At 46.2% G+C, this 25,947-nt stretch overlaps 12 protein-coding genes across 12 annotated transcripts; 7 read left to right on the top strand and 5 right to left on the bottom strand.

The window, feature by feature from the left end:
- Nucleotides 1–780: 780 nt before the first annotated feature.
- BKA55DRAFT_535698 (heterokaryon incompatibility protein-domain-containing protein) lies at nt 781–2,913 on the bottom strand (the record flags this gene model as incomplete). Its single annotated transcript, XM_046189729.1, has 2 exons — nt 781–2,529; nt 2,587–2,913. 2 exons carry the CDS (start codon nt 2,911–2,913, stop codon nt 781–783), a joined length of 2,076 nt encoding a protein of 691 aa, XP_046052543.1.
- A 511-nt stretch (nt 2,914–3,424) lies between these two features.
- BKA55DRAFT_559542 (uncharacterized protein) lies at nt 3,425–5,775 on the top strand. Its single transcript, XM_046191993.1, has 6 exons — nt 3,425–3,692; nt 3,757–4,016; nt 4,081–4,135; nt 4,196–4,418; nt 4,508–4,671; nt 4,768–5,775. Exons 1-6 carry the CDS (start codon nt 3,589–3,591, stop codon nt 5,633–5,635), a joined length of 1,674 nt encoding a protein of 557 aa, XP_046052542.1. The 5' UTR covers nt 3,425–3,588; the 3' UTR covers nt 5,636–5,775.
- An 879-nt stretch (nt 5,776–6,654) lies between these two features.
- Nucleotides 6,655–7,506, bottom strand: BKA55DRAFT_559539 (uncharacterized protein). The gene has a single exon (XM_046191992.1). It carries the CDS (start codon nt 7,134–7,136, stop codon nt 6,828–6,830), a length of 309 nt encoding a protein of 102 aa, XP_046052541.1. The 5' UTR covers nt 7,137–7,506; the 3' UTR covers nt 6,655–6,827.
- Nucleotides 7,507–8,070: 564 nt separating this feature from the next.
- Nucleotides 8,071–9,694, top strand: BKA55DRAFT_268247 (Alpha/Beta hydrolase protein). The gene is made up of 5 exons (XM_046185456.1): nt 8,071–8,468; nt 8,528–9,038; nt 9,091–9,166; nt 9,214–9,468; nt 9,521–9,694. The coding sequence occupies exons 1-5, from the start codon at nt 8,188–8,190 to the stop codon at nt 9,607–9,609; spliced, it is 1,212 nt and encodes a 403-aa protein (XP_046052540.1). The 5' UTR covers nt 8,071–8,187; the 3' UTR covers nt 9,610–9,694.
- A 317-nt stretch (nt 9,695–10,011) lies between these two features.
- On the top strand, nt 10,012–10,733 carry BKA55DRAFT_721790 (uncharacterized protein; the record flags this gene model as incomplete). The annotated part of the gene is made up of 1 exon (XM_046201019.1): nt 10,012–10,733. The coding sequence occupies exon 1, from the start codon at nt 10,398–10,400 to the stop codon at nt 10,731–10,733; it is 336 nt and encodes a 111-aa protein (XP_046052539.1). The 5' UTR covers nt 10,012–10,397.
- A 163-nt stretch (nt 10,734–10,896) lies between these two features.
- Nucleotides 10,897–12,694, top strand: BKA55DRAFT_559536 (amino acid/polyamine transporter I). Its single transcript, XM_046191991.1, has one exon. The coding sequence runs from the start codon at nt 11,068–11,070 to the stop codon at nt 12,604–12,606; it is 1,539 nt and encodes a 512-aa protein (XP_046052538.1). The 5' UTR covers nt 10,897–11,067; the 3' UTR covers nt 12,607–12,694.
- Nucleotides 12,695–12,937: 243 nt separating this feature from the next.
- BKA55DRAFT_734976 (fungal-specific transcription factor domain-containing protein) lies at nt 12,938–15,036 on the top strand. Its single transcript, XM_046201281.1, has 2 exons — nt 12,938–13,089; nt 13,138–15,036. Exons 1-2 carry the CDS (start codon nt 13,021–13,023, stop codon nt 14,971–14,973), a joined length of 1,905 nt encoding a protein of 634 aa, XP_046052537.1. The 5' UTR covers nt 12,938–13,020; the 3' UTR covers nt 14,974–15,036.
- A 10-nt stretch (nt 15,037–15,046) lies between these two features.
- On the bottom strand, nt 15,047–16,723 carry BKA55DRAFT_535692 (FAD dependent oxidoreductase-domain-containing protein; the record flags this gene model as incomplete). Its single annotated transcript, XM_046189728.1, has 3 exons — nt 15,047–15,955; nt 16,012–16,601; nt 16,651–16,723. 3 exons carry the CDS (start codon nt 16,721–16,723, stop codon nt 15,047–15,049), a joined length of 1,572 nt encoding a protein of 523 aa, XP_046052536.1.
- A 335-nt stretch (nt 16,724–17,058) lies between these two features.
- On the top strand, nt 17,059–18,220 carry BKA55DRAFT_559533 (acyl-CoA N-acyltransferase). Its single transcript, XM_046191990.1, has 4 exons — nt 17,059–17,347; nt 17,395–17,446; nt 17,509–17,748; nt 17,800–18,220. Exons 1-4 carry the CDS (start codon nt 17,286–17,288, stop codon nt 18,130–18,132), a joined length of 687 nt encoding a protein of 228 aa, XP_046052535.1. The 5' UTR covers nt 17,059–17,285; the 3' UTR covers nt 18,133–18,220.
- A 529-nt stretch (nt 18,221–18,749) lies between these two features.
- BKA55DRAFT_686241 (PLC-like phosphodiesterase) lies at nt 18,750–19,391 on the bottom strand (the record flags this gene model as incomplete). The annotated part of the gene is made up of 1 exon (XM_046198904.1): nt 18,750–19,391. One exon carries the CDS (start codon nt 19,389–19,391, stop codon nt 18,750–18,752), a length of 642 nt encoding a protein of 213 aa, XP_046052534.1.
- Nucleotides 19,392–19,988: 597 nt separating this feature from the next.
- On the bottom strand, nt 19,989–21,026 carry BKA55DRAFT_672551 (uncharacterized protein). Its single transcript, XM_046197998.1, has 3 exons — nt 20,870–21,026; nt 20,555–20,815; nt 19,989–20,493 (listed from the first exon to the last, which is right to left on the bottom strand). Exons 1-3 carry the CDS (start codon nt 20,930–20,932, stop codon nt 20,209–20,211), a joined length of 609 nt encoding a protein of 202 aa, XP_046052533.1. The 5' UTR covers nt 20,933–21,026; the 3' UTR covers nt 19,989–20,208.
- A 2,810-nt stretch (nt 21,027–23,836) lies between these two features.
- BKA55DRAFT_686239 (serine/threonine kinase 16) lies at nt 23,837–25,888 on the top strand (the record flags this gene model as incomplete). Its single annotated transcript, XM_046198903.1, has 7 exons — nt 23,837–23,860; nt 23,914–24,257; nt 24,330–24,452; nt 24,504–24,559; nt 24,626–24,818; nt 24,871–25,713; nt 25,762–25,888. The coding sequence occupies 7 exons, from the start codon at nt 23,837–23,839 to the stop codon at nt 25,886–25,888; spliced, it is 1,710 nt and encodes a 569-aa protein (XP_046052532.1).
- Nucleotides 25,889–25,947: the final 59 nt, after the last annotated feature.

Raw genomic sequence — 25,947 nt, 5'->3', positions numbered from 1 at the left:
GTTAATGCTTGATGGAGATGACTCAGTTTGTGAGAAGGAGAAGAGTTCAGAAATTGGTTCAATTTATGGGTGGGAGATAACTGCTTAACATTGGCAAGTACTGGCAACTAGCAACGCCGTACAGGCCTCAAGAGATTACAATGTCTCACGTCTCCCAATCACGAGATACGTTACTTCAGCTGAGACTATTAATTTGGTGCTACCGCGCTAGTAAAGGCAGGAAAGGCATTAGTCCCAATCGGCAATAATACTTGGCTGCTCTTGACATACTGTTAGGAAGACCATCGACTGATTATTTTGACACCCTAATTCAAGATTTCAAGTTTTGTTGATCCGCGGGGCCATGATAAACCGCTATGTCAGCATGGGCATCCAAATTGGGATGTAGTAAGCACTAAGAAGCTGATTATCCTCGTTCAACTGTTGTGTTTTCAGTAATTGATTGACGCGGCTGAACTTAGATCGATTAATGTCGAGATTGATCGCCACGCTAATGATTCTTGGCAACAGTAGCTGCCACTAAAACGGCAATGTACCCTCAGACCGCTCATTACATTGACTGCATTTGACCGCTACTGACGGTAATCTCCTGTGATGAATAGAACGGGGCTGTGGATACTAAGAACATAACAAATTGGCCACGATCCATAGGGTGTTCTAAAATTGGGGCGTCAATTTAAGTAGGATTATGGACCACAGGTGGATAATACCCAAGATATCCAGACATTCCTACATAGGTCACCAGAACTATAGAGCCCTCAAATCCAACTCGAGTTATGTTTACACCACTTTGACATCCAGCACAGGAGCTTCTTTGAATAACAAGTTACTCTGGGAATAGGCCAGACCAATGCGACAAAATGACTTATCGCCATCAGCATTTTCAGATTGACCCAATACTAGCATGAGGTGTTCTCTGTCACTCTCATCGCCTCTAGTACTGTATCTCGAGCCAATGTATAGGCAATGAATCTTGGCCGTGAACTTGGAAGGCTTTGGATCCTGCTTAGCCCTCGACACATTGCCATTATTCGAGACCAAGATGCTGTCAGGAGAAAACCCCCATTTGTCTGTAAGCCCCGAGATTTCATAATAGAGACTTGTTTCCGGGTCGTCACAGGACAACATCGCTTCAGCGACCTGTCCTCTCATGACAATGTAGCCGGCAGTGACCCTGCCGAAGGGATTGAGCCCTGGGACATAGGCGTTGGCTTCTACTATCGTGAAGCCAGGTTCAAAGGTGCTGATCATTCTCTCTACCTGACTTTTCACTGCTCCAGGTATCGAAGCCCACGACCATGAGGGTGCCACGTATTCCGTAGAAAGGGTCGGTAAGTCTTGATACCCTCTATATTCCCGGGCCCAGCAAAGCTCGATACCAAGGTTATCCTCCCACATGCCTGCAAGATAGCGGGTCTTTGTGATTTTATGGACACGAGACGCGACGCCACTCAGTGCCGGTAATTTGTCAGTGACAAAGGTGAGCTGACGACGTGAGTAGTATGTGACCAAATCACCCCACATATCCCAAACGAAATTCATCATGTTGGCGTCGGAAGAGAGGGAGCTGGGGCTGTCAGGGCGCGAGAGTGCGGAAGCCTTTGACGAAATTTGAGAGTCGAAACCTGGTGGAGGTATGTTCGTAGGGCTCTCACTCTCCGACGAGGTACCGTCACAATGATCTTCTACTGGGCTGTCGATATCGCGAAACATATCCGGATCCAATCTAAACCTGAGAATGGACAAAACTTTTGAAAAGCCCAACCTCCCAGAAGCTTCAAGGTCCGGTATATATTGTTGCGGCACAGCCTGTTCCGAGCACTCCCAGATGAGTTCCGACGGCGTGAAATAAATCGTGCGCGATGACATGGCAGCCTCTTGCCATGCCCACGCTCGTGTAAATAGCATTCCTTCTTCCTCCGGCTCACTCGGTATGCGCTGCGCGTAAACGTCTTCGCTACTGAAACCATTTGTAAGCTGGAACTTGACCGGACACCACCTCTTGTCTCTTGGGCCGAGAAATGGGACTGTAGAATTTGATGATGTGGCTGTTGAGATGGTCAAGAAGGAGTTTTCGTAGTAATCGCACATTTGCAAAGACTCAAGTTCCCAGTCTGACTGGCTGTCTTGAATAATGCAGAGTGAATCAATCCATATATACTCGATTTTTAGCATCCGAACGATCCAAATCGCTTGCTGGAAGACAATCGGTAGAGAGTTTGCGTCGATCGACTTTTTCATGTCTTCGAAGTTGGCAGTAGTTGTCCTGAGTGGTTGTTTATGACCCCAGCAGTGGCTCAATGTTACGTATCGCGCTGGCACGTTCGTCAACTCGACAAGCCGGATATCAGCGTCTGAAGAACCAACGCTAAGGACACGTGTTGGAAGAGGTGACTCGAGGTGTCTTTTGCATGACTCGTGTTGCGTGCAGCATTCTGACATCTGTGCATTGATGAAATTTACGGATGCATCGAGCTCGGTTGATTCGGGATATGCGCTGAGGATTCCAAGGTTAGGAATGAGTCGAGACTAATATTTGGGTTATTATGAGCCTAGATACTCGTACAAACAAAGTAATTTGTCTACCTTATCATGAGAATAGATGATAAACCCGGCCTTGCTCGCATAGTTATCCTCGGAGCCAGGGTTCTTCTCAAAGAAGTACTCAACGCTAATGGGCTCACCCTCTTTGCTTTGAACAAAAATCTGAGTTGTCGGTCCATCAGCAAGGCTATTCATGGCCGACTTGAGAATACGACAATATCCACAATCATCTCTAAGACTTTGAGTCCCGATAGTATGGAGTTCATCATATTCGTTGCCGGGCTGTAGGTCTCTACATATAGGACAGCTCTGCGTAGCGTTGACTAAGGCGTCGAGCTCAGCTCTAATTTGGTGAGCGGAGTTCTCCATAGTGGTGTGCAAGTTGAATGAAGAAAAACACCAGGTACATGAGCATGTACAGGGTAGAATTACCTATAAGTCCAGGTAGCTAAATCGAATCCATTCACACGAAAAATACCAGGCGGGGGATATGTATATATACCCATGTTGTAGAGTCTTAGCTCCTGAAGTGGCATGGCTGAGCAAAACATGCAAGTATAAGCGCTTAGAGTCGTCTATTTGAGCTCATTGGTTTGAGATGCAATTGCAACGAACCAGAGCCATTTTGCCAACACTAGTCCCCTCTTTTTAGGGCTGTCTGTAAGCGGGATTTCTTACTTACTTGCTGCTAGTGAAATTGGGCATTTCGCGTCTCTTATTTATCTCTTTATTATTTATTATATACCTTGATCTATCTCACAGAGATATCGAGTAAGGTTTCTTAATTCAATATTCTATCCTCGGGAATACTTCTTCTGTGACCTTGTTATCTCCCATCACGTAATACATGACTAAGCTTTTTCTCCACATGGCTCTCTCTTTGTAAGGCTTCGAGACCAAGGAGCTGCGAAGGACTTTGCCACGCTACACCGCCCTTCTGGTTCATAAATCTTGGCTTCAATATTGTCAGCTCATGAAACTTGGAAGGTAAAGAGACCTGGTCGTTAAAGTCGGGCCATTTGTATTTTACAGAACTACTAAATAATGCCCGGGCATGAGAACCTAGGCAGAACAGCTCCTCGTAGCCGAACGGGTTGTCTGGAATGCCGTAGGCGTCGCATTCGATGTGATGAGCAACAGCCAAGATGGTAGGTCTCAGATGACCTAAAGGATACCGCGGAAGAGAGAGACTAATATGAAATAATATCAAAGTGGTAATTGCCTTCGATCTAGGAAACACCGCGTATGCGAGTACCCTATGCCCACGTTGACACTGCGCGACCGAAGAGCCCAGGCGAAAGCGCGTAGACCGTGGGACGAGTTGACGTTTGCTGCAGCTACAACCGTGGCTAATTCCCCGGAAACCTTGCCTTGTGAGGTTATTATAAGCGATACCTTTAGCACAACATCAGATCCTTTTGACAGTCTTTCTATCAACTTACCGTATAAGTCGAAAGAGCTCTTATACCACTGTAAGTGGCCCGGTTTAATGCCAAATCAATGAACTGACCGGAGAGCTTACTTTTTGACGGTTAGTTTATCAATCTGTTGAGAGATTTGACAAAGTCTCGAAGCAAAAACTCGCCTATCGGTATGGCCTGACAAGCGCTTTTCGCTCTCTTTAGTTCTGTACTCTAACCTCGAAGAGAAGCCTATCACCTGTCACTAGCAACTCCTATGCGCTTCGGTCCGTAATGCTTTTTGCCGCATTACACTATGATTGGTCTACAGAAGAAGGCACTCAAGCGTTCGAATCGACCTTTCTACACCATAAGATTAAAGCTATACAGGCTATCAATGGCTGGATCGCTGGGGGACATCCTCAACTTATAACTTCCATTATTCGACAAATTGCCACATTGTGCTTCATTGAAGTAAGTTAAATACGTCCTATTCAAAAGCTCCATGGACTTGTGCATTTGGGAAATTTCTGTCCTACTCACAGCTCATCCTCTTATCTCAGCTTTGCTTGGGAAGTTTAGCTAGTGCCAAAGCCCACATCGATGGGATGGTAGTCCTCTTGAATCAGCAAAGACTGCGAATACACGAACAACCAGACCCATACAAATTTCAGGATGCCGAAGAATACCAACAAGACGAAGAACTCACTGATCGATACTTTCTGCTGTACGTCTTCCACCCTGGTAATGCGCCAAATGGCCAATGGACATTTAACAAGCAAATGTGTTCTCCCATATGAGATGCGTGCTGATTATGGAGCAGAGTACTTAGCTTTTATACCCGCTATACACTGCACGAAGAGCCATACTCCGGCCAGAAGTTAGGAGAAGATGAGACCCCGGCACCTGCAAGTGAAACTACTATATTGCACCCCTTGAATCAAATAGAGAGAAACTGTGACCCTTCACTCAAGCTACTTTCTCTTCGCACGATGCTCTTATTTTCAAAGCCCGTGCCACTAGGAGCAACATTGAGCTGGATCAATGGAAGGGACACGATTGAAAGATTAAAAGATATCACCAAGAGTCTGGACATGATGTACGCAAAGCCGTATGTCGACCATGACGAAGTCCAGTTCTCTATGGCATGCACGAACTGTGTTGCGTCACAGATTCACCTCGACCAGTTAGCTTCTCACATCGCCTCATTCTGTTACACCAAGGATGAATTGATAAGGAAGGAAACAGAAGTTTGGGGCAAGCTACAGGAACAAGAACTTCGTACTACATGGTGTGGCCTATATATTGCTTCGAGCATCTATATCCACCGCGTTCTTGGGCTTGGTGAACCAGAAGAAACGATGGCCCACGATTATATTATTCATGTTTTCAAGAAGGCTCTTATGAAACAGTTAGGGCGTATGGGAGACGGTAGATCGATGAGCGACCAGCTTCTACTCTGGGAGATGATGTTGGGCGCCATCAGTGTCACAGTAGACAGTCAAGGTTCTGGTCAACAAGCCACGAAATACTTCTCCCAGGCAATCTGGCAATGGAGCAGGACTGCTCAGATAAGAAATTGGTCAGATGCCAAAGCTATTCTAGCAAGAATAGCATGGCCAGAAGTTAATGCGATGGAGGATACTGCGAGGCAGATATGGGAGCGATCATGTGGTGAAACATGGTATTGACTTCTTCTCCTACAACTTGTTACAAAGAGGTTTGCGATGAAAAGTAGAAGAAGAATAATGATTTTAGAATTAGTGACTATAGACAACAGAGGCGAGAGTAACTCTGAGTCAGCTTTTAAATGATTATGATTTTTCCCCAGTTCCATTAAGTTTCAATATCTCACCGATTACTGGAATACACTGATATTGTTGTGTGCTAGTTTGGTTCAAAGTTAATCCAAAACAATCACTGCCGTAGCATAATCCCTTTTGGGCTCTTTACCCGAACTGAGGGGGGGCTCAAATGTACCCTGTCTTTTCAGCTCAGATTGCGACATTCAATGTTCTAGCCTTCGTTACCCATGCTAGGGTGATACGAAAGAGGATTAGCATTACATCGATTAGCCTATAGTGGGTATTTCGGAGTTTATCTGCCGAGCTCTTGGCATGTGATATAGACAAAGTGAGAAGGGTGTCAGGAGAGCAGGGTAGTTAGTGGATGGGGATTGAGAAATAGTAAACCTGCGAAATAGACTTAAATCCTGACTAAAGAGAAAGAAAGATGTAGTATAATTGACTATAGTACTGGATGAATGAAGACTTTACTTCAAGGCTGTATTCTATCTGAGAAGATGGAGGAGAAACCAAAGATAGGAAGCCTCCAGCTTGACGTATGTTCCACACAATAACCCATTCAAGAAAATAGAAAGGTAGAGAGCCACATGAACAAAAGAGTGAAGACTTGATGGATAACCTTGGTCTAGCTTATAGAGATATCGAGTAAGGTTTACCCAATCGACTCTAAGTCCCAACAGGCAAACAAGCGATTGTAGGTGGGCTTTTCGGCCTAGCAGAAGCCTCAATGGGTTCATCAATCCTTTCTCGTACAAGGCAATAGGGTACAGCGAGATGCAAAGAGAAAGGACCGACTACAGGATCCATAGATATGTCTAAGGACAATGAGAGTCAGCACCAGACGAGCAACCAAGGTTTTGGTTCGTCTGCGAGCCGCCCTTGAGAGGGAAATCAATATGGCCAAACTTCCAATCACTGCACCATTCACCCTCGCCACAGCCAGACGTGCACCTGCGCTGCGCCGTGTCAGCCCAGCCCATAAGGTTCTGCTGCCAAACGGACGCCTTGTCTCCAGGGTTGATGTTGCAGGTAAACTCGAAACCCGTGGTCTTGCTGGTACTCCAAGAGTAACCCAGACTCAGGCCCCCGTTGCCATTGATCGTCTTGGCGATGCCGTCCACGCTACCGATACCCGCGTCAAAGCTGCCGGATACGGTCTTTGTGATTGTCTGGCTTGTTTGGAAGGCGTAGGACGCGGTTGATGAGCTTTTGGTGTTGTAATTGCAGCCACTAACTTTTTCCCAGGAACTCCACCACGTGCCGGTACGGTCGACGTTGTTGGTAGTCCATCGACGGGGGATGCAGTCACGTTTGTCCAGCTTGTCGACGGGCTCTTTAACGTAGAAGCGAGACCCGATGATGAGAGTGGTTGTGTTGCTTGTGTCATCGAGCCAGGCGTTCACCTCAACCATGTTGGGGTCAATTTCCTCCGGCTTGCTGCCAACAGGCGAGGCAGAGGCGGCGAGGAGTGAGGTGAGGGTTATGAACGTGGACAGAAGCATTTTGATGTTGAGAGGAATAGTGGTAATGGATGAGAGAGAAGTAGGAGGCTGAGTGAGGGTTTGTGATCTATTCATGCTCGTCAGGTCGTCTGTTCTTATACTTTTCCCATCATCAGCAGCAACCTCGGAAGCTGCATAACCCAGATAACAACGATACTGGCTCAGGGGCTGTAGTGCCGATAATACTTCCTATCTTTTGACAAATGGTATACTGTCAGGCGAGACTACAAGCAACGTTGCAGACCATCAGCTATCAGAGACACTGTCTCTGAGAGTCTCGACTCAATGGAACGAGGCTGTGGGTCTCATCCATGCTATAATTACCGTACTGATAGGTGTATTGAGATTACGACTTGAGTAGCTGCCTGGCAGATTTGGCAGGATACAGATTTGACAGCAAAAACAACTCCACCATCTCGTTCCATTCAGTCAAGTCTATATCGTACGAGTGTTGCTATCTGGCGTAGCAGTACTTTTGTTTTAGTCCCAAAGGTTGTCGCGCCAATTAGCAACACTTAAGAGCATGTACCATTTTCCTTTTGTTCAGCTAGTTCGGTTATAGGAGCTAAATAGGTTAGTAGTAGATTCACTAAGGTAAGGCTGAACTTTTGAGGTTTGACTAATCCTTGCCGTGTCCCCTCATTGTTCTGGGTCTACTCCGAGCGCTATGCATTCTGGTTGGTCATTTCACAATGCAGCTGACTGACTTGAACGCCGCTTACTGACCCAACTGCAGCTTACTGATCCAAATGCTTTATAATTAATCTAATAAATCTCTGTGCGGATATAACCTGGATATTCTCTATTTGTAATTGTGTAATTGCGGAAGGCATAAGTATAAGTATAATTAAGGCCCTCTAATTAACAAAGATATCCGAGGGTGAGTAATCAACCCGACCTGATAGCACTCAAGTATATCTTTAACATTTATTTACGATGATACCTCCCTTTCTGGGCCTTCTTTTTCTCGTGTCTTCGCCATATGGCGCTGGTGCGATCCCTTCGCCCAGTCCTAACAGCTTCAATTTGAAGCCGTTTACGATTAACCTCTCTCATGAAGTTCCTCACATGATGGACCTGGTTGAAAGAACGAGGTTGCCAACAAACGCAGAGTATCTTGATCCAAAGGCCGGTATTGCCCTAGAAACTTTGGTATCTCTGAAGAATGAATTGGTCCACAATTTTGACTGGGAGAATGAGCAGAAAGAATTGAACAAGTATGCTCCTGTTTCCAACATTGGCTCACAGCTTGTCATTCTAATGCCTTCCTGCATAGGTTCCACCATTACACTGCCGAAATTGAAAATTTGACTGTCCACTTTATCCATGAAAAGTCCCATCGCTCCGGTGCTATCCCTCTGATTCTCAACCACGGATGGCCCGGGTCATTTCTCGAATTCATTCCATTGATTGAGAGACTTAAGGACGACTTCGATATCATCATACCTTCTCTTCCAGGCTTTGCTTTTTCCTCAGCACCACCGACGAGCTGGACGGTTTCCGATACGGCAAGGGTCTTTAATACTCTCATGACCAAAGTCTTGGGATATTCCAAGTATGCGACATACGGAACGGACTGGGGATCTGGAGTCTCATACAGTCTATATGCAAGTTTTAACACTTCTGTGCGAGCTGGTCATTTTTCCTTTCTCCCGTTCTATCCCTTGAACTTAACCCAGCTTGCTGCCGAGAATATCAGCTTGTCCTCTCTAGAGGAATTTGAAGTGCTCCGTCTCCAAGACTGGTCTGCAACTGGCAATGGTTATTTCCTGGAACAATCTACAGAGGTAAGCCCATTAATGCCAATTCCAATATATTCCGCTAAATACTTCTTCTTAGCCAAACGCTATCGGCTTCGCGCTCTATGACAACCCGGTAGGACAATTGTCCTGGATTGGAGGGAAGTTTATTGAATGTAAGTCTTAAACAACAGTACTTCCTGTGCCTTCTAACATATGCAAGGGTCTGATCCTCGAGCTGGAAGTACGCCTTCTGTTTTGAACCATAACGAAATTCTGAAGTCGATTTCATTATACTATCTCACTAAATCGGTTGTATCCTCTATTTATATATACTACTCAAATCCCGCGGGATTCAGTACGACTTACACAAAGGCGTTGACTGATGCGCCGATGCTCTTCAGCGCTTTCAAGTATAATGTTGGGTATTGGCCACCAGCGCTAGCTACCCGCGTTGGAAATCTTGTTTCTTATAAAAGTAAGTGCAGACAAAGAGTGATTTGCATTATTGTACTAATGCGGCGTCTCAGATCACGATTTTGGTGGCCACTTCCCTGGTCTTGATAACCCTGTTGCATTGGCTAAGGACTTGAAGGAAATAAAGAAATATTGGAAATAATAGTCGGGTTTGTATTCTCATATTGAGGTAAATAGAACGTGGCTGTGGATATGCTACAATGCAATTTGTACTCTCTAAGTTTCGGCGCACAATACTGTTCTGAATAGATCTTCAAGCTTCAAATTGATGTTGACTGTTATGATTTATGGTAGCTTTCAAACCTGTTCAAGGCTATCGAGTCGAAGTATGTAAGTCCTATGCCGTAAAATCCAAGATGAAAGGATATTAGAGGCTGCACATAATTTAGTTAATTTGTGGGTTGGTGTATATGTATAATTACTTTATATGATTTTTATTATAATTGTAATATATATTTATATTTATATTTTATTTATATTAATAGGTAGATTCACCAGCCTAATTAATATTAAAAGTAACAGTAGCAAGATTATAGAGAAATAGATGCATGAGAATTGCCAATGGCTGGACATTCTTGCAATCTTATGTGATTCTTTTACTCCGGAGATAAAAAGATTGGACGAGGCGACGACGGAGGGAATTTGATCCGGCTGTTCCGGTTTGCAGACTGGTGCAGAGACTATGGGATCAAGTTCAAGTTGAATACGGTTGTCAACATCCACAATTGGAATGAAGACATGTCAGCTGAAATTGAGAGACTCGCACCCTTTCGATGGAAAGTGTTTTAGTGTCTGCTAGTTGCTGGCGAGAATGAAGATGCGACCCGACTGCGAGATGCGAGGACCCTCCTCGTGAATGACGAACAATGGAAGACATTCTGCGACCGGCATAAACATCTTCCATCCTACGTCCCAGAGGATGCAACGGCTATGGCGAGCAGGTACTTGCTTCTGGATGAATGCATGTGCCTTTTGGACAAGGGCGAGGGCATTATCACAAAGAGTGAATCAATCTTGAAGGTCGGCGTTGAGAAAGCAATGGGCCAGGTTGTCTGGAGGGTTCGTTCATCAATCGCGGCGGCATTTATGACTGGGACAGATCGGATATGGTGCAAGAAAGTGGTTGCAGCGGGGGCAGTAGTGAAAAGCTGCAGTGGTGATAGTCATTGTTTCGATTCATCGGTTCATTCGGGCTGTGAGGTCAATGCAGGAAATGATCATAGTGTTAACAAACCGTACCCAAATGACCAGCAACGCTGTTGGTAACTGTAAACACGAGTGAAGAAGGAATACGATTCGTCCTCGCATAATCCTTCCTTAGTTGGGCTAGTGGCTCACCTCATAACGCGATTCCCTATACGGCTTAAGCTTATCCTGTACCACATGACAACGCCTCCGCACTCGCATTGAGATATCGACTTCGCCTATCATGTCTAAACGCGGGGAACAGGTTGATATAAGTCACTAACAACCCCTACCAGACCGTTATCTTATACGGAGTTGGTCAAGTTATATAACTCGTATGACTTTCCCCACGTATCATTTTGCCTCTTGAGCCAAATTCTTATTCGCTCTCCTGTACTATCAACATCTTTTCACTATGCACCATCAAACACATCAACCAAGCTTAAAGTCACAAGATACCAAGGAGGTTTCGGAAATGCCTGCCAAGACAGACAGCGATGCTGTTGAATGCGGATCAATTTCTCCTGGCGGTGTCACCGTCCAGACACTCAAGCCGTTCACGACATTATCTGCCCTTGGCATTGGTTATGGTACAACCAACACCGCTGTCGGACTCCTGCTCGTCCTTGGAAGTACTCTTCCAATGGGCGGATCACCTCTTTTCTTCTGGGGGTTTCTTGTCATGGCGGGTGTTGGTCTTGCAACAGCTACAACTTTGGCAGAACTCGCATCGGCCATGCCTCATCCCGGCGGACAGTATATCTGGGTCAATCGCTTATCCCCGCCTCGATATCGTCGCTTTCTGTCATACACAATCGCTGTTGTCAGCTGGCTTGCCGCGGTTGCTACAGGCGCTTCAGCATGTCTCTCAGTACCCACGGGCTTTTGTGCCATCATCTCTCTGCTGAATCCCAACTTTGTGTACAAGCGTTGGATGGGATTTGTTGGGTTCCAGCTGTTGAATATCTTGACTGTTATTTGCGCCAGTTTTGAGCATGCCCTCCCAAGAATTTCGAAGATCATGCTCCTGTTTAGCTGCATGACGATTGGTGTTATTTTCATCACCCTATTTGCCATGTCTGATAGCCACGCCTCTGCAAAGGACTATTTCACGACCTCGGTTAATATCTCGGGATGGCCAAAAGGAATTGCCTTTATCATCGGGATGAATGGCGCCAATTGGAGTTTCTCATGTCTTGACGTCGCCACCCACTTGGCGGAGGAAATGCCCTCACCCAGCACCGATATTCCCAAAGCTCTTATGTGGACTATCGTTGTCGGATTTGGGTCCGGACTCTTGGTCGTGACTTCGGTTCTGATCAACGTACCTACTATAGATGGAGCCGCGGATAACTCAGCCCTTTCTCTATTCTACATGATTACCAAGAGCAAAGCGGCTGCTGTCGGTTTGTGGATTCCTGTTCTTATCACAACAGCTGGTGCGGTTTGGTCAATCCAGACTTGGCAGTCCCGCCTTGCTTGGACAATCAGCCGCGAAGGTGGCTTTCCATTGCATCGCCATCTCAGTAAACTTGCACCTGCTCCGTTTCATACGCCCGTCTGGTCGTTGATTTGGTCTGCCTCTGGAACTGCTCTCTTTGGCTGCCTCTATCTTGGCTCAGATCTCGCCTTCAACTCTTTGATCTCGACGGGCCTGTTGCTCCAATACATTAGCTACAGTGTTCCTGTTGTATTGGTTCTTTTGCAAGGGCGCAGCAATTTCCAACATGGCCCGTTCTGGTACCCCAAGCTCGGATTGATTGCCAATATTTTTATGCTGTCATGGACAATGGTTGCCCTCGTCTTTTATTGTTTCCCCTACTATATGCCTGTTACAGCTGTGCAGATGAATTATGCCTCCCCCGTCTTGGTCGGTATTGCTCTCTTGTCTTTATGCTTTTGGTTCTTCCACGCCAAGAAGAATTATGAAGTAAAGGAGATTTGGAATGCTTGAGGAATGCATGGAGTAAATAATATTTAATTGATGTTTTGGTACCTATGATTGCAAGTGTATTTGTAGACATGTCAAGTTTAATAGTCCAGTCACCCAACATTGAACAATTTCTCGTAACGACTTCTGCTAGTAATTCCATGCTTGATCCAGAGTTAAGTCGATTGATTGGAAGGTTGTAATGTCTCCTCTCAAGATACAGAGTTAAATCCGGATCCATTTCACTTCTCATGGAGGCGCTAAGTCATATGATCCGAGTTCTGGAGCTGGCTAGCAGAGGCACTAACTTATCGTAAAAAGCGGGGGAACCCACCAGCTTCGTCTTGTAACACTTCCCCTTGTCACATTTTCGTCTCCCTTCAATTCAAAAAGATCCCTGATGCGACTGCGCTTCTGCCTGGCTTACTCGTAGTGATCATGCAGCAATCAGTCAAAACTCCACATTCAAAGTCTCGCAATGGGTGCCTCAGGTGCAAAGCAAGAAAGGTAAGCACAGCCAAACCAATGCTCACCCGTCTACTCACATCTTGAGAGGTTAAATGCGATGAGCAGAAGCCGGCCTGCATTCGTTGTGAGGACCAAAAATACGAATGCCCAGGATATGCACTCAACGTACGTTGGTCACAAAAGCACCAGACACGACCAAATATTAGCGAGAGCCCTTTACGACAGAGGAAGGCAAAAAGTCGTGTGAACGTTGCTTCCAATTCAGTAGCCGAAGGCTTTCACCAGATGAGCGGATGGCTTGATCCTCCATCTCAATTGGACTTCCTCATGCCAGCCGACATATTCAGCGTTGACAATATATCGCAAGACCTCCTGGGGGGCGAATCCTCGCCGCGGATCAACGACAACATACTAGATTCGCCTGGCGGGAACTTGACAGTCTGGACTCTCCCTGAGGACTCAGGGTCAACATTCGATGTCGAGGAACCAATGGGAGTGATTGGACAGTTATTTGGTGATTCCATAAGCCACTCGATGTTTCAATCTGAGAACCCAATGCGGGAAGAACAATCCCTCGTCCAGACTCGTCATCCATGCCTCGACCCGCACCCTCGAATGTCCAACACCCCAACCACTCTATCTGAATATTTTTTCCGCGAAGTCATTACTCTTTACTGTTCCTGGGATAGCGAACTCAATGTCATGCGCAATATCATTGAGAAAATGTGGCAGTCTTCCGGAGTGCTCTACCATACAATCCAGAGCATGGCTGCAGCATGTTTGTCAAAAGACTTCCCGCACTTGCTACCAGTTGCTCGCGAAGAACGTTCACAAGCACTGCATCTTGTGAAAACCAGACCTCAAGAGGTGGAGAAACAAGTAATGCTGCTTGCATCTATGCTTCTTGGCCATACCTCGAGCTGGTTGAGCCCGCATAATCTTGCAACCGAGACCTTTCGAGCAAGTCAAAGCATACTGGATGAAATTGCTACTGAGAATAGTAACAGCTCGGAGATGTCCTTCTTCAGAGACACCATGGACTATTGGGCTATGCTTCTGGTCTATCTCACGGATAAGAACGAGCTAGGAGAGTACCGTCGAGAGGTACGTGTTGGACCACCAAACCTGACGAAACCGATCGAGCCACATCCTTATTCTGGCATTTCACAAGATATGGTTCGTGCACTGACGAATACGGGGATACTCATATTCCAATATCGGAAACACATGTCAACTATGAAATTCATGACTGAAAGCGACCTTGATATCTTCAGAGCTGCATTGCGGGAAGGCAGACGGTTGGAACGCATGTTCCTAGCACACCAGGTGCCAAACACGTTCGAGACCAAGAACCCTGGCGATCCGAAGACACCACTAAAGCATCTGGAGCTTATGGATGAAGCGTATCGATGTACAGGATTGTTGCAGCTCTACCGCGTCTTTCCCGATCTTCTGAACGAAAGATATTCACCTTGGAACAAGGATCACATTTTACGACCTTTACCAGCACATCACGTGCCGACAAAGCAGGAGAGGCAACTATGGCTGACAAAGTTTGCTTTGCATATCCTTGGTGTCTTGGAAGACATTCCGTTTGAGTCAAGGACTCGCAGTGCCCAGCCGTTTGTTATGGTCGCCATATCGGGTGAGCTGAGGCAGAAATCTCACAGTCTTCAAGGGTCTGAAGTCTCTATGACAGATCCCGGCATGCTGAGCATTGACGGTGTTTCTATCGAAGTAGCCCGTGCTCGTAAGTTTGTGAGCTCCCGGCTGTCAGCATATACACATATCTTGCCCTTACGAAAGAGCCAAGTCATCTTGGAGCTCATCAATCAAGTTTGGTCAGCGATAGATGAGGGACAGGAGGATGCTTACTGGTTGGATATTGCTTACGAGAAGAAATTAGGCACAATGATGGGGTAGTGTAGTTGGTGGTTAAAGTTACATTAAGGGAGTTCATGGTACTATAGACTATTCTATTTCACTGTCTAACACTTTACAACTTCCCCTCCTTGGCACCTGCAGGCAAGGCGATCTTTGCAAACTTGAGCAACGTTTGATCAGCTGTTAGCTTCGTCTGGAGACGTTCCTCTGTGATGAGGAATGCCCCAGGAAACCATTCGCTGACATCCTCTCCGAGTATCATCTTAACCAACGCCTCACCAGTCAGCCAGCACTTGTCCATCCCATACCCGTTGAATCCTGCAGCTATCCACTGTCCATCGTCCCCAATAGTGCCCGTCAGAGACTCAGGTATCCTGCCAACTACAGGAAGTCCATCTGCTGTATGTCCTTGAATACCCGACCAAATGGACTCGATCTCTGAAACGGTCTCTGGTCCCCAACCATTTAGAAACAATTTTGGCAAAACAGTAGAAAGTGCCTGCTTTGCTTCTTTAGGAACATAAGTATCATCCGAAGTCAAGATATCCTTCATATATGCCGTCTCGTTCCCGATCCAAATACTCTCTGTCAGAGCATTTTGCTGCAAATAATAGAGCCCAGTGTCGAAGAAGCCAGTTTCGGCATCCAGTGTTGGCTTATGAGACAAGCTCCAGGATCGAGTTCCTTTGTGTTTTGGAAACAACGGTCCCGGCCTTTGAACTGACATTGTTCCTCGGAATGGATACAGACCTCCAGCTAACCCTGGCAACAAGTGCGCCGCATGCCCGTTAGTGCAATGGATGACCTTTTTAGCTCGGATGCTTCCCCTTTGAGTAGTGATGGTGTAGGGATATAAGCCCTGTGAGAACTCAACACGAGTGACCGGCGTATTTGTCTCAATATTCAGTCGATTGGGGTACTTGTTCAAGAGACGCTCGTAGATTCCGGTGAGTAGTCGATAGGGCCAAATTGCACCAGCTTCATGTTCAACGGCTCCAGATGCATTCTTGATATTCCATCTCTGGGTGATATGTCAGACTTGTTGTAGCTCGATTAGAAGACGTATTTGGGTTATACCTCTGGAACTTGGTCTCTTTCAATTATACTGTGATAAGCGCTGTACTCTGGAACCTTGTCCTGGAAACCCAGAACAGATTTCTTGGCAGCAGCCCATGTCTCGTCGTCTCCAACAGCCATGACTTTGAGAACATCTCGTATCTGACATTCTTCTTGCAAAGCAGGGTCGAATTCTCTGACAAGTTTCATCAAATGCTCAATATTCATGATGCTGAAGCGGGTGATCTCCTTTGCCGCCTCAGTGCCATGCTGCTCAGCCAGAGGACCGAATGTATGCCCAGATGCTGTGACAAGATGTCCACCATTGCGTCCCGTTGCCCCACTAACAAGAGTGCGGGCCTCAAGCACCGTTACAACTGAGCTAGCTGTAGATGGGTGCTCAAGGAGTGTCTTTGTGACACTACAGCCAGTGATACCGGAGCCAATCACCGCAAAATCAGTAAACTCTGGCAGAACCCTTGACTGTATAGAGGCCAGAGATGGATGAGGAGGAATTTGCCAAGCTGACACTGTTGGGTTTGGCCTGGGCAATCCCGGGTCCTGGAGGATTGACCTTGACACGCTTTTGAGGAATCGAGCGGTAGCTGGGTCTGTAATCTCGTCAGTAAATGAGTCTGTCTTCGATGCAGTAGGTCTTACTGAGATACGAGTTCAGCTCGTCGTCCGAACCAGGCCTAATTTGGCTTTCAATCGGTGTCTTATCGGTCGCCATGTCTGGTACTGTGCTGCGTGTAGCTAATTGAGAAGTGAGTAATCTCTCTATCTATATCACTGCTGGGTAATGTCCAGGCTGGGACATGGGACTGGCTGTACCCGCTGAGGTCAAGGTACCAAGTACCACTGCCCACTTGTCCAAGTTCCGAGTTGGGCGAAATTGTGTCAACGCTGCGACTTACTGCGTTTGGAAAGTGTATGCGAGGTAGATAACGACAACGAAATGCGATTGGTGGTGGCAAGCATCTCCCCACTTTCAACAAGCCACGGGTTTCCAACTAAGCTTAAACCGAGATAAGCCACAAATAGCTTCCACCTGAAGAAGCATTGTGAGGGGTAATAAGTCGTCCCTGCTTCGGTCTCCTTGTTAGTCTCGTGGGAGTTGAATCCGGCCCAGTTCGTGAGAGAACGGGGACATGGCATTACTCACCCTTGATCCTATTTCATACGAAAGCACCTCTCTTCCACTGTAGACTTCCCGATCCTGTGAACAAGAATATTGCTGCATTTCGGAAACCTACCGACACTCCATCCAGTATTCTACCAATTAATCCTTCAATATGGGGATTTATATCACCGACCTTACCGAGGCAGACATCCCAGGTGCAGTGGAGGCAGTGCAGTAAGTATGGAACGTATCGTCTAGCCGTAAAGTTGCTTACTTTATAGACAAGCTTTTGTTGGAGATCCTTATAACGTATGGGTTTATGACCAAGCGAAAGTGAGTGAAGGTCACAAAATGAACACTTTTACAATCGTACTCAATACTGACTCTTGTCCAAGTTCGACCGCCAGCGGAATTTTGAGTCTCTTGCCATTCGAATGAGGTGGGGAATGCGCAATGGGATCTTTCACGTTGCCAAAGAAGAAAACAGTGATAAAGTGCTGGGCGTGGCTATGTGGTTACGTCCCCAACCAGCAGATCAGCCTTCAACATGGAGTGACTGGTTTGAGAGCTGGAGACTATACCTTGGACAAATACAGATGAATCTGTGGTATGGCCGTGGAGGATTGAATGTCAAGGTATTTTATCCAAAATCGTGTCGAATACGAGGAGTTGCTGACCAAGACCAGCGATATTATATCTGGAAGGATGCCCAAGCCAGCGCCCAATCGACTCTCTGGACAGATCCTCGGGGCTACTACTTTCTGAACATCATGGTTGTAGTCCCTGAGGCTCAAGGTAAAGGAGTCGGGGCCAAGTTGATGAAGGCTGTTACAGACGAAGCCGATGCTAAGAACATGAGATGCTACTTAGAGTCAAGCCGCGATGTCCCGAACATAGCTATCTACGGACGTCTAGGGTTCAAGTTCCAGAAGGAAATGGTTTGCGATGATGATGGCGATGCAATTAAGTTATTCACAATGATAAGAGAACCACATGCTGAGCCATCCAGCGGGAGGTAGACCTCAAGTGTTGGATGGCAAAAGTACATAGGAACCAGCCTTTTAATACAGCATGACCATATCTTGTCTTTATTTGGCTTCTAGTGCCTGTGAGCTTTCCTCTGGTTCCATTCTTTACCTGCCGAAGACAAGGACTGCTGGAACAAAATAACTAGAATTACGGAATAACAACAAACACACAACTCGGGGGTGGTGCAACTGTCGATGCTACTGCATCACTGCGCATACCAGGCACAGCTCATCAGGCTAACTTTAACACTGCTTTGAAGTTCATAATCATGGTCATTGCCAGTAGCAACGTATAGTATCACTACCAGAAGCTGTCGGTGATACAGCAGGTAAAGATGCAGCGCTGCTATGGTAACATCGTTGAGGCAAGTCTTGACACCTTCAGTTCTTCAGATCATATTTCTTGCTGTGTGAGCAGCTCCGCAATTGGCATTTTCGAGGAAGGATCGCAGTGCCGCCATCTCGTCAGTCTGAATTGCGGAGAAGCCGGCCCGGAGCAGCCGTCCCCAGACCTTGTTGGGATCCTCCAATGCAGCGCTGTCAGTAAAGCCTGAAGAGGCGACATTATCTAGTGTATTGACCCAGAGCGTGATGCCGGCGTCATGGAATTACTGCTTCATTGCATCGACTTGGGATAGGTTTCGAAACGAGGCCTCGCAGATCAAGGGCTTCAGCTCAAGAGCAAGCCTTGCCTGTCCTCGCCAGTCATCATGCTCCAGATGTGTACGAGCGATGAATGGGACGTCATGCACAGTGATATTGGCCTTGATCCAAGCTAGATCATGTTCCGTCTTTAGGTCAGCCCAGAAATCCACCTGCTTTTCGACACCCATCTTCTGTGCACAGGCCAGCACTTCTGGGATGGCATGGCGATGCTTGATGTCGAGGTGGATGAAAATCTTGTCGTGGGTGAGTTCAAAGACGTCTCGCAGGCTGGGCAGTTTCTCCTCGGTGAATGGACTATTCGGACCGCCATCGCGGTTCCTCAGTGGAAGCGATATCAGTTCTTTTAAAGTCAACTCTTCGGGCTTCTTGTCGATGCTGGCCATGCGTTCTAGTGTATCATCGTGCAGCAGTACGAATTCGCCATCAGCGGTACGACGTACGTCTATCTCGACAACATCGTAGCCAGCTTCAATGGCGCGGCGGATGGAAAGCAAGCTATTCTCAGGAGCTTCATTCCATATGCCGCGATGGGCGATGATTGCGCACTGGCGATGAGGATCGGTTATATACTCGAAATAGTTCATTTCTTTTGCGTCTTTTGTATGAGTTTTTTCCAATAACTCAAATACAACCTCAGCTACGAAGAGTCGGTGAGGTCGTGAGAAGCATCCAAATGGCTACCTGCTTATTCGTGGCTGCTCCCTAACTTTGCGCTGTCGTAGTCTTGGTGGGTCATGGAAGACCAAGCAAGGTTGACCCTGGGCTGCTTCCTCTTAAAAGTTTCCAACAGCCACTCACTCAACTCAAGGCCTGAAATTCCTCGAGTATAGATGGGTCTTTTGTCCGTCGCGACACGCCATTCTAACATCAACCAGAGATTTAAAAGTCTCCTGGGGCTTGCAGACCAACTACCATCATTGTATCCACAAAGCCGTGGAGTGCCGTCTTCAACAGTACCCAGTGACTTCAGCAAGCCACCACTTGCAATATCAACCGCAACTCCCATGAACCAAACAATGGTATTAATCAAGAGTTGTTGCAATTGAGGATCGCTCTGAGACTGTTTAAAGTCTTGGCTATGAGCGAATTGTCGCTATGCTTTGTCATACCAGGAACCATGACTATACTGAGACGAAGATGAATTGGCGAGAATGCTTGCTCTACCTAAGGTGTTGGGTTATGTTTCGTTTAGATTAGACTTATATTTCTAAAGCGCTCTCAGCAAAGGCAAAGGGGAACGCTCAATCACAGTAATAGTAATCAAGTTACAGTATGGGATGAAAAGTGTGAAGGATGCTGAACGACGTCTATTATATTCCCATATTCTAAATGCCAGCATAACGCAAGAAGCCACTGAAGTTCTCATCAATACAAGACTAGGTATGCGCTGGAGTAAAGCCCTCAAGATTCCTTCTTGGAAGCAGCGGCGGCAGCAACTCTCCTCTTCTTAGCCAAAGTGTTGAAAAAGGTTCCGAGGCAAAACCCAACCAAGCTAAAGAAAGGAGCCCATGCCTCTTTTGGCACGAACAAGTTTGCAATTGTGATCAAGATTGGATGCATGGCGCACATAGCTTTCGTCATGGGCACCAAACCGGCGCGAACTGCAGCGCGAGCCTGTTCAGTCGTACGCGCGCCAGCAATAACGGCCATTGATGTGAGATACACAGTATTTTGAATGGGGAAGAACTGTAAGAAGTAAGGTAAGTCTCTGACAGGAATTGGTGGGGCAGCTAGAGAATCTACTTACCAAGAACATAGTAATGAGGTTTTGTAAGATTACTCGTCCCGGCAGACTCCGCTGTAGAGTCGTGTTGAGAAAGTGGGTCAGTGGTGCAGCGATACAAGCACCATAAAACGCCATTTGGGGGACACGGGAAGTAATCGTTGGGCCATGGCCAGGGAGCCCATAGGCAAACCACGAGGCTATAATCTCAGTCAAGGCTGACAAAGACCCTTGAGTAAGCATCTTTGTCCTCAGGGGCTTTGACTGTAATTGTTGAAGGTACGCCTATATTGAAAATGTGAGTATTATATACCGAGGCAAGAAATAGATAAAACATACAGCCAAGAGCGCTTTTGCGTCAATCGCAGCTTTGCCATTTGGCGTGTCTATTAACGATGACATTTTCCCGGCGTGACTTGTCTCTTTCTGGGGTGCAAGTGGGTGTGAGATTGGATAAGATAGAGGCGGTTGAGAAATGTAAAGTTGTCTTTGTTTGATGACGGATAGGAGAAAAACAAAGATGCCTGAGGCAAAACATCCTCATTAGCCGTGCACATCAGCCGGCGCCTCGGTCCGAGCTCCCCAGACCCGCTTCCCCTCTTATCAGAATATTAGTGACATACTGGGAATAACAGTAAAGCAAGAGCTATTTCCAGCTAACCTAAACCTGAAGTTCACAAGACAGTATAAAATGCCAATTAATAGTATTATTGGAATGCTGATCTTTAGACTATAATATTATAAATTTAGCAATAAACGCAATAATTTAAATCATAAGACATAGCTAAAGAATGCAAAGCAGTAGACTGTGACTTGAATAATCAGAAGCATCAGAAAATCAAAATAATCTATCTAAATAAATAGAAGATAGTCTTGGAAATAAAACAAATACTCAGTTTTCTCTAGGCACTAATGGATACAATTTTATAAATTCTACTTAAAAAAGATTCCACGTAGGGTATAACAGAGAAACATAAATAATAGCCACTTGGGTATCATGACGATAGATGCCACCACTGGCATTTATCGCATTCCTGCTCGTTGTGGCGATGCAGATAATGTTACGGCATGCGACCTCCTGACCCCTGACAAATGATTATTGTCTACAGTGAGGGAATTGACATTAGAGAGCAAATTGGTAACCTCCTCAGAAGCATGTTTAAAGAGGTTGACCACGTGGAGAAGGACAGCGAATAGGCTTATGTATTAGAGCTAAAGTATTTTAATAAACAGTATACACGCGATCCATTTTATCGTTACGACCCGTCTCAAATTTAAATGCAGATACGCTTAATACAGAGCTCTTAGAACCACTGCCCTTGTATATAGGAAAGATGGGAATGACCTGGCCATTCAGGCCAGACTACTAAAGACGGATCACGATTGGCGACGTACTTATTTAAGCTGCTGTTATGTCCAAAGACTCTCAGAGGAGACACGTTCTCAAGACACTGCAATGGGAGTCGCTCACACGGGTTGCTAATAAAGATATATAGCTCGCTATAAGTTATCAAAACCCAGAATACCAAGGGTTTAATAAACCCGGCGGTGGTCAAGATCAGCCCACAGCAAAGCTAGGCTCTGGTAATTCCTTTAAGTTAACTATCCGGCAAAGAATTATGTAAGAACTAATTATAACATATCTTACTTTGGTGCGTTTTTATTTGTTGTGACGGTTGAGGAGACCGATGCACTGAAGACAACTCAAATCCGGCCCAACATGATGCTCAGCAACTAGGGGGTAAACTCATAGATGCTCAAAAAGCTGCTTGGCAAGTGCTGTTGCGTCGAAAGGCAATGTAGAATAGCCGACAGGGACGGAAATAACAAGGCAGACGGAGATGGTATTGGTCCAAGTAGCACAATGCACTTATGAAAATCCATGGTTTGGCGACTGCTTCTGGATCCACTTTCAAGCTTGAAGGGCCGTTTGTAAAGGATGAAAGCCTTCATCTGCTCGATTAGAGACGAAAGTTATCGTTTTTAAATGGCATCGATTCACCAAGGGCGAAGGTATTGCTGATGTTGCACTGATCCAGACGGTTTGCAGTAGCAGAATAAAACCACTTAAGGCGATAGCCAAGACGTAATTAGTTGCAAGGGTTATTGCCGCTGGTACAGCCTCGACGACGGAAGCTCAAACGCCTGAGAAACTAAATGAGTTATTGAATGACTTCACATTTACATCTGTCGGAGCAAAGCTGGTGTTGCAAAAGAATATTAGCCGGCTTGATTTATATGGTGCACTTTGTTTATATTTAACTAATCCCCGAGCCCCTTATATCATTATATGCATTATCTGATGCCGGAATAACTATAAGTCGAGTGCTGTAGTCACTTCTGTTGAAATGAAGGCTTCCGACTTGATCGACGAGAAGCAGGCTCACACCGAAATTCGCCCCGCGAACGGTAACATGGCCATCGTTGAAACGTCTTGTCTTATAATCTAGTGGTCTGTGATGACCAAGGTAAGTATGCCGCCTTCCCATCACCCTCTGAGAACCAGTAAATCCACCCCTCTGGGGGCAAGAAAGCTTCTGACATTTAATCAGGGTGCCAAAAACAACCAATCTAAAGGACCACTGAGTTATAATAAACTTACCTAAGTCTTTCTGTCACTTAGGATAAAGGTCCTGAGTTTTCTTGCCTCCCCCAGCCACCGTACATTGAGACTGCACTAGGTACTTCTCGTTCCAGCGGCCACTCAGGGCCAGTACTGTAGAGACTGGGGTGTGTGATTAAAACTTGCACTACGTAGACGGCTGGCACACCAGCAAATTCACGACCAACAGCACTACCGGTATTAATCCTTTCGCTTAAGGACAGATCAATTACTAAACCATGCGCCAACAATTGCACTATTATGCCGATTTGCCGGGTGGCACGCCAGTAGCCAATGTGAGGGTCGAGACCATGTGAGAGGAGTTAGAGTCTCCCCACGATTGGTGGGCATTACCCATGCTTCCCCATGGGGAGCCAGGGTGCGGGGAAGAGTCCTCCCTCGCACGGATTACCGGCATCATAGTCCACCCAATATCAGGAGCTGATCACACCTGGTTGGCTTGCTATAGCCAAGGTTGTCTTAAATGGGAGATTCCTAGCTAACCTCTCTATACACAAGGTGAGTCGTGAGGGGAAGGTAGCTCTGAAATTCGGTAAAAGGATCGGCAGTTACATTACTTACTTATTAAATATGCGAGGCTTCCAATATGTCAGTTGGTATCAAGTTCAAGAGGTCAGGGATTCTGATCATTGTTTTATACTTTATCTACATAGCAGTGGCAGAGGGAAAGTGGTAGAATCACCATGGAGATGAATTCTAATAACGAGGTATAATATTTCTACGAACTCGTCTGCAGCCTGCATGCTAATGCCTGTCTCAGGAGATCCATGCTATTGAGGCAGAGCTCCATACAGAAATTCTACCTGGCACAGAGATCATGAGAGATGTTGCTTCGCACCATTTTGTCAAAGATCGCTCGGGTTCTAATCGTGTGCTTATTCCGCAACCTTCAGACGACCCGGCTGACCCTCTCAACTGGTCACTCACATGGAAAATGCTAGCCATCACTGGGGCCAGTATGACCTCATTTTTCCAAGGCTTTGGGCCCTTGTCTCTGGCACCTATGTTCCCAGACTACATTGAAGCGTTTCACTGCAGCCTAGCAGATGCTGTGCAGTTCACTGGAGTGTGTATCTTGGTGCTGGGCTTCAGCAACTTCATATGGTAAGTCCATGTCCTCCAAAGGCGAGAGAGCCAATTCCAAACCAAGACGTATCACTAAGACCCGTGTGATAGGGTTCCATTAAGCACTTCCTTTGGCAGGCGACCGGTATACATTGCTTCCAACTTGATTTGCGTGGCCTCGATGATATGGAGAGCCCGTGCGCAGACTTATGGTAGTTTCATGGGAGCATGTGTGTACGTTTTCACGAGCAAGAGTTGACAGAACACCTTCTTACTGTGATATAGGCTTAATGGTATTGGTGCTGGTCCTGCAGAGTCGATTCAACCTGCCGTTATTGCTGGTGAGCCAACATGCTGATGTTATTAAAGTATACACATCCCTTGTCATAGATCTAATTGCTTGTTAGATATCTTTTTCTTACATGACAGAGGCAAATGGAACACTCTGTACTGGGTTGTCTACATGGGATCATTGATGATTGGCCCCATTATCGGCGGTTCCATGGCTCTCAACGTCGGGTGGCGTAATTTCTGGTGGTTCAACGTGGCCCTGGGTGCAGTTGTGCTGATTTATATCATCTTCTTATTCCCAGAGACCAAGTTCGTCTTTCGCCCTACTTGAAGTTGCTGAAAACCAACTGACAACTCTCAGGTGGCACCGTCCTCATCCCAACGAGATCATTGAGGAAACCAAAGCGAACAACGAGAAGATCGAGAGTTCGGCCAATTGCAACCATGCTGAGACCTCCCGGCCTAATAATGATAGCATCGAAGAACATGCTACTAACACCGGCAAAGAGGAAGCAACCCCCGATAGACTTGCCGATCTATCAACAAGCGAGACGGCTGAAAGAGATCCATATCTAGGCCGGGGCAAGCCTGCAAAGTGGCAATTCCGAGTCTTCCAACCCAATCCACATCCTTTCAAGGCTATTCTTCTGGATCTATGGATCCCTTGGAAGCTGTTTGCATTTCCCATCGTTCAGTTTGCCAGCTTTGTTGTCTCTTGGAGCTGCTCTTCCTTCCTGACCATCAATCTAACTCAAAGCCAAGTACTTGCCGCGCCACCTTACAACTTCTCCACTCAGACCATCGGGTTCACCAATTTCGCTATCTTTGCCGGAGCTCTCATCGGCCTAGCCACTGGTGGTCCTCTATCTGACTGGGTGGCTGCTAAGCTCACCGCAAGAAATAATGGTGTTCGCGAGCCAGAGATGAGGTTGCTTGCCATGATTCCATTTGTTCTTATTATGTACCTTGGGAACATCATCGTCTCGGTTGGATACGAGAACCATTGGCCATGGGAAGTCATTGTACTTATTGGATATTCTTGCGCAGGTATCCAAGTTGCGGCCCTCCCCAGCATTTCAAGCACATATGCTGTTGACAGTTATAAGCCTGTTGCTGGCAGCTTATTTGTCAGTATCACAGTTAACAAAAATGTTTGGGGATATGGATTTAGTAAATTCATTACCCCTTGGAGCATCAAGGCTGGGTAAGTTAATCACCAGGGCTTTCATCTAACTGTTACTAATTCTTTCAGTTTTATCCCACCTATCATGACCAATGGAAGCTTGGTTTTTCTCTGGTGTCTATTTGGTGTGGTATTCTACTACTACGGCAAAACATTCCGTCGTTGGACTAAGAATAGTAGTGTCCATAGCCTGTAGAGCTTGGCCTACAGATATCATACTACTATAAGTATGTTAGTGGGGTGTGAAATGTACTT

Source organism: Fusarium redolens, assembly GCF_020744475.1.
Source record: "Fusarium redolens strain MPI-CAGE-AT-0023 chromosome Unknown BKA55scaffold_4, whole genome shotgun sequence".
NCBI lineage: Eukaryota > Fungi > Ascomycota > Sordariomycetes > Hypocreales > Nectriaceae > Fusarium > Fusarium redolens.
The sequence above is the reverse complement of the archived record's forward strand: the minus strand, read 5'-3'. Positions and strand labels throughout refer to the sequence as shown.

Coding starts and splice junctions, on each gene's coding strand:
- BKA55DRAFT_559533 (XM_046191990.1), top strand. CDS start 17,286: ATGGGGATTTATATCACCGACCTTACCGAGGCAGACATCCCAGGTGCA. Junction 17,348..17,394: donor GGTGCAGTGGAGGCAGTGCA/GTAAGTATGGAA, acceptor CTTACTTTATAG/ACAAGCTTTTGTTGGAGATC. Junction 17,749..17,799: donor GTGGAGGATTGAATGTCAAG/GTATTTTATCCA, acceptor GACCAAGACCAG/CGATATTATATCTGGAAGGA.
- BKA55DRAFT_559542 (XM_046191993.1), top strand. CDS start 3,589: ATGCCCGGGCATGAGAACCTAGGCAGAACAGCTCCTCGTAGCCGAACG. Junction 3,693..3,756: donor GATGAGCAACAGCCAAGATG/GTAGGTCTCAGA, acceptor ATAATATCAAAG/TGGTAATTGCCTTCGATCTA. Junction 4,017..4,080: donor GAAAGAGCTCTTATACCACT/GTAAGTGGCCCG, acceptor TTTGACGGTTAG/TTTATCAATCTGTTGAGAGA.
- BKA55DRAFT_672551 (XM_046197998.1), bottom strand. CDS start 20,932: ATGTCATCGTTAATAGACACGCCAAATGGCAAAGCTGCGATTGACGCA. Junction 20,816..20,869: donor ACGCAAAAGCGCTCTTGGCT/GTATGTTTTATC, acceptor TTTTCAATATAG/GCGTACCTTCAACAATTACA. Junction 20,494..20,554: donor ACCTCATTACTATGTTCTTG/GTAAGTAGATTC, acceptor TACTTCTTACAG/TTCTTCCCCATTCAAAATAC.
- BKA55DRAFT_559539 (XM_046191992.1), bottom strand. CDS start 7,136: ATGACACAAGCAACACAACCACTCTCATCATCGGGTCTCGCTTCTACG.
- BKA55DRAFT_734976 (XM_046201281.1), top strand. CDS start 13,021: ATGCAGCAATCAGTCAAAACTCCACATTCAAAGTCTCGCAATGGGTGC. Junction 13,090..13,137: donor TCAGGTGCAAAGCAAGAAAG/GTAAGCACAGCC, acceptor ACATCTTGAGAG/GTTAAATGCGATGAGCAGAA.
- BKA55DRAFT_559536 (XM_046191991.1), top strand. CDS start 11,068: ATGCACCATCAAACACATCAACCAAGCTTAAAGTCACAAGATACCAAG.
- BKA55DRAFT_268247 (XM_046185456.1), top strand. CDS start 8,188: ATGATACCTCCCTTTCTGGGCCTTCTTTTTCTCGTGTCTTCGCCATAT. Junction 9,039..9,090: donor TCCTGGAACAATCTACAGAG/GTAAGCCCATTA, acceptor ACTTCTTCTTAG/CCAAACGCTATCGGCTTCGC. Junction 9,167..9,213: donor TGGAGGGAAGTTTATTGAAT/GTAAGTCTTAAA, acceptor AACATATGCAAG/GGTCTGATCCTCGAGCTGGA.